Raw genomic sequence first — 5,327 nt, 5'->3', positions numbered from 1 at the left:
TCATCATCGCGACAACTATCGCTACTACTATGATTCCAGTCCGTGTCATTCGTCATAGTTATCGCTATCGTCCATGAAGTAATTCATCATGATGAACGAAGCATCAAGTGCAGTGCAGTCACCTCCGCTTTCCGAAACCCTCATCCTCCTTGCGTTGCGATACTAGATTCACCCTTGCTTCACTCCATTCAGTGTTTGGATGAATAATAACAGTGGTATCGCCGCCGACAATTGTCCCTCTGCATGCCAGCAGCATGTAATGGATATAGCCATCAACAGCGGTCTAGTTACAGCCCCTATAGTATGGCCCTATAGACACGTGTGTGAGTACATAGCTCAGCGTTTGGAGTTGGCAGCACGACGAGGAGGTTTTATGGAAGATGAGGTAGATTGGAATTGAAGCTTGTGTTAATTCATTATTGTTATCAGTCAGGCGGAGGAGTATATTTTGCCCAATTGGAGTTGGATGTGGAAAATGATATAGTCAATGAGTTCGATGGAGACGACTATTCCCACTGTATGGAGGCTGTCACCTTTGCTACAAAACTCATCAATTTAATACGTGTATTACTACACGAGACTAACGATAGGCTGGCGGATACTCCCGAAGATGGTCGCACTGTGAGCACGATAGGAAAGAGCGGTGAGGAGAAGGATACTCATGTTATTGAAGATCGATGGTTGAGTATCGGACGGAAACTACACGAACAAGTCCAGTGTAATGATCTTGGACTTTTCGTTAGCTCACTCTTACTGTAATAGTCGACGTTTATGACTGTTGCTTTCAGCGGCCCCCTCTGAAGACTGGATATCACAGTTAAGGGAGTGGCACCAGTTGGGGAGGGCTCTGGGCTTTTCCTCGAGGAGTGACCCCTGCATGACGTCTACTGATGATTCCTCATAACGTGCTGTTTTCGACTATATGTATTCTCGTCCTTGCGTTGATATCATCATCATCATACAAGTCCTCTCAGTTGCCCACTTCTCCGCTTGTATGCGACGGTTTCATAAAACCGTGAGATCGTACTACAATGCAATACGATTGTCAACTATTCCTAATAGCCGTAGCTGCTGGGTATTGGTATTATTTGTATGTCTCTGTACCTCACTGTTGGTCTATGGCATCCTCGACCCCTGGCCATACTCCCCACTGGATCCTCACTCTACAGTCAAAAGGCTCGAGCATGACAAGTTCATGAAGGAAGCGGAAGTGTACTTTGAGCCATCGCCGACTCTAATAGTGTTGACTACGCCGAGGAAAAGCCCATATATACGTACCTTCCTTTGGTCCTATCTAGCTCTCAATCATGACGTTCCTCTTCCAGTGATGCATATACTCAATCGAGGTGATCCTGATATCCCTGTTAAAGCTCGGCGCTCTCCTGCTGTTGAAGTACTCGATTTGGAACCACTCCCAACGCTAGACTACGATTCCTGGCGGGAGAATCTTTATGTCGATCATATCCGAGCATTGGATGAGTGCGTCTCGCTCAACTCCACTTGGTGCATCATCTTCGAGAACGATGCTATGCTCACAGACCACTTCTTAGCTAAGTTCCACAAGTACGTAGCGGCAAAGGCCCCCTCTGATACGGCTATGGTCAAACTATTCGTCTCTGACCATTGGTCGGGATATGAGGATATCGATGTTCCCTACTTCATCCTCTTCTTTATTGTATCCACGGCACTCTTTACAATTCTGTTTGTACGACGTCAAGTGCCGGGCCGATTCCGTGCTTTCATATATGCTTGTATTGTTAGTGGTATGATTATCGGTCTAGCATTGCTCATAACGAAACAGGAACTGCTGAAGCTCCGCTATGTGGGCTTACATTCCTCTATTAGTTTGGTAGAGACTAACGTCAGAGCAAGTACTGTTGCTACCGCCTACCCTCGGGATAGAGTCTACTCTATAAGAACTTATTTGCAACGAGAGCTGGACCAGGGATACCGTATGGGAGATGCTGGTGGATATGATCTCGACTTTTCGCAGTTCAGTTGGGCCAAACAAGAAGGGAAGGTCCTCCGAACGTATCCATCGTTAGTGCAGCACATGGGGCTCAAGTCAAGTTCGAAGAATGAGGACTCTGCAACGCAGCTTTATAAGAACTTAGCGCAAGATTCGTCCTTTGTGATTAACTATGATTCCCTCATCGATGACGACTATGGTGGCGACAACCTTCCTATCCACGTTTAATATGTATTGTATGTAGCATTTTACAATTCGATAAACAACCGAGAGTTGAGCGGTATTTATCTGGTTTTTGGTTGCACAGTGTCACTGAGCCGATGCTACAACTTATAGGGAAATATAGTCGTGAAAAATGGGCAATGGATCACTCTGATGAGATCTGAACTTGGCAAATGACTGTGAGCTCAACTGTTTGCTGGCCGACTGGAGGAATGTTTCTTCCTGTAACGATAAGCTACTCCGTGATACTCGGTTATCGAGTGTCGAGTCTCGATACTGATAAGACTCAGCAGAAGCACCTCTATTGGAGGGATTTATATAGGGGACCTCGCAGAGAGTAGATGAGGATCGTTTGTGTGCATCGTTACGACATATATCAAATGACTGGGATGCGATACATGCTCTGAGGGGCATATATGGCCACCGTCTGATGTTTCTAACACAATAAGTTGCCTTGTCGAACATCAGCTTAAGAACATCATCATCATCATCGTCTAATACAACAACCATGGAAAATCGATGGTCAAACATCTACTTCTTATGGGGCAAGAATAATTCCCTATAATCTGCCATAACCCCTTTGTGTGTTAACGTGGGAAGCTTCATTTTTTCTGGCGGCGGGTCAGTCGACAGATTGGCAACAGCAGTAGTTGCTTCATTGAAATCAAAAACGTAGAAATCCCACCTGTTGAACGAACCTGGGAGGCATGTGAAAGTCTTGAGGGCTTATCGACTTCTCACTATTTTGAACGAAGCCTATTCCCTCATAGAGAACCACAGCGCCAGGATTCGGAGGATCTACCCCTAGATATGCGCCACTGATGCTGGGCCATCCTGTCTTGAGCTGAATAAGCACGTGATTGCAGATATGGAGTTGCCAAAGAGGAAGTTACATATCCGAGGAATCGTGTGATCAATCGTGTGGCTACTCCTTTCCTCCTCCACTTCTCTTCCACATAAACATCATCGATATAGACCCATTCTGAGTATCCTGGTTCACTCACTCTACCATAACCAAAGGACGCAACTACTCCCTGCGAGAAGAAGGAAATCTTATATTCTACCGGAAGAAATGCATTGATAACAGATGAATACTTGACAGAATCGAGAGGCTTCCCATTGTTAACGAGGACTGGAAGTTATACTAATTCCTCACCTCCCTCTTTTTCTCCTTAGGATCAACCGCACCAAAAGGAGCAGCTCCAGGCAGTGGATGAGGTCTGTCCCACTTTTCAGTTACCAACGGTCTGTATTCGAGCTTGGTAGCATTCCTGCTCTTCCGCTGGATTTTGGAACTTAAGAATCGTCGCAGTCGGTTGCCTATCCCACCGGCGGCAAACCACGGTAATAGCATCGCGACGAGGACGTTCACGATGCCGACACGCATTATAGTGATAACTTTCACGGAACTAAGGGATGCCTTGAGAGCTCTCCGTGATGACGCTGCCCAGCCGGAAAACCTACATCGCTCGAAAATAGATGGAAGATCGAGCTCGAGCAAGGTTCGCGTTTCCACTTTCGTCGAGTCGGTCCAATCCCGGAGTAACGACAGCAGCAAGAAGCCGCACCTGATGTTGCTTCGAATCCCACAAAGACTGGATAACTCAACGGATCTCCCATCAGTGATACGAATTAAACGTGGGTTTTCAATCATGTGGTCTACAACAACAATTATACAACAACAATAGCAGCTAAGATCCGACAGAGGCAAGATACTTCACGTGGAGTTCCCGTTGGCGTCTCGGGATATCTTCCCTCACTCTCTTCAGCTCTTCCTCAACCTTCAATCTCTCACTATCGGACAGACTCGGTATACAGAAACGTCTCCAGCACAGAGAGGCAATGACAGGCAACAAAAGGCTTATGAGGAGCATACCAGTACATATACCATCCAAGTGGGCAGCCCTTCGTGGGACCAAGAAGTACCCCGAATGCCCACCATCAGCAGGCAGGGCTAGAGCAAAGATCAAAGCTGTGATCGATGAAAGAATAACAGCTCCCCTATACAGCCTGTTCACTGCTACTGACAGCTCCCTATTCTTTTTCCTTGCCATATCGTCATCGTCGAGCCTTGAACGTATCGCAGCCTCGACCATCGCACAGTCCGACTGCAATACACTGAGAGATGCTTGGACGCGCCACTCTACACATTGCTTCACTGCGAGGGATACCTCCTCTAACCTGTTCACCCGAGAGCTTTTCGCACCCCCTATGTAAATCGGCAACAAATCAAATGCATGTATAACACCCAACCTGGACGTCAGAGACTGTGTCACTTGATTCGACACCTTCAAGAGGTCCTCATCTGTTGGCACTGTATCGACTTTAGTCAGACAAAACCGCATCTTCGACGGGTACTTCTTGAACAGATCACAAACTACTTCACATGTCAGATTGCATAGTGCTTGTCCAAGAGGATCCAAGAAGACCAGAACCAAATCAGCCTCCTTCCCAAAGAACTCAATCGCTGCTGTCACATCATACGGATACTCCAACCCGCCATCAGCGAGGCCCGGAGTGTCTATAATGTCGAGCATCGACAGGTAGGGAGCGACCGAGTCGCTTGCCAGGACCGTTTTGGTAGCAAGATGAGCTAATATTTTCGGATCGCGTTCCACGAGGGCATGCAGATAGGGGTAGAGTAACAAAGTAGACTCACCGTTCAACTCTCGCCCAGTCTGACTCCCTGCAGTAACTATAGTGAAGCCAGTAGTCTCCAATGCTGCACCGACCTTCTGTATTGGAGCATCCACGAACCAATTCACAAAGGTGGACTTCCCACTAGAGTGATTGCCCATAACCATTACCTAAGACGTCATATCAATACTCATGCCACGACAGACTTCAACGTGAGCTCATTCGTATGATATGATGGCACTCCACTAAAGACAGTGTCGAAATATATATTCACTTTCCTCAGTTCAGTTCCTCAGGAGCTTCCCCTATACGAGTTTATACACGAATTAGTTTAAAATTATACAGAAATCAATTAGAATTTCCCAAAAATTTCCACCAGTTGACCGTGTGCCTCTTTTTTTCACACTGACTGAAGATGAGGAAGCATATCATGCCCGCCGCTTACCAGAGCTTTCTTCCGTATACGCCGCAGATCGCATTTGTACGTCTCCCCTAACGA

General features: G+C 46.6%; 3 protein-coding genes across 3 annotated transcripts; 1 reads left to right on the top strand and 2 right to left on the bottom strand.

Moving 5' to 3' along the window:
- Positions 1 to 1,327: 1,327 nt before the first annotated feature.
- Positions 1,328 to 2,197, top strand: Pmar_PMAR008223 (hypothetical protein; the record flags this gene model as incomplete). Its single annotated transcript, XM_002768878.1, has 1 exon — positions 1,328 to 2,197. One exon carries the CDS (start codon positions 1,328 to 1,330, stop codon positions 2,195 to 2,197), a length of 870 nt encoding a protein of 289 aa, XP_002768924.1.
- A 1,138-nt stretch (positions 2,198 to 3,335) lies between these two features.
- Positions 3,336 to 3,578, bottom strand: Pmar_PMAR008222 (hypothetical protein; the record flags this gene model as incomplete). Its single annotated transcript, XM_002768877.1, has 1 exon — positions 3,336 to 3,578. The coding sequence occupies one exon, from the start codon at positions 3,576 to 3,578 to the stop codon at positions 3,336 to 3,338; it is 243 nt and encodes an 80-aa protein (XP_002768923.1).
- Positions 3,579 to 3,882: 304 nt separating this feature from the next.
- On the bottom strand, positions 3,883 to 4,998 carry Pmar_PMAR008221 (conserved hypothetical protein; the record flags this gene model as incomplete). Its single annotated transcript, XM_002768876.1, has 1 exon — positions 3,883 to 4,998. A coding segment is annotated over one exon (1,116 nt), but the record flags the coding sequence as incomplete, so codon positions are not given.
- Between the last annotated feature and the right edge of the window lie 329 nt (positions 4,999 to 5,327).

This window comes from Perkinsus marinus (assembly GCF_000006405.1).
Source record: "Perkinsus marinus ATCC 50983 genomic scaffold scf_1104296966926, whole genome shotgun sequence".
In the NCBI taxonomy this organism is placed as follows: domain Eukaryota; phylum Perkinsozoa; order Perkinsida; family Perkinsidae; genus Perkinsus; species Perkinsus marinus.
This window is presented reverse-complemented; position numbering and strand designations above follow the sequence as displayed.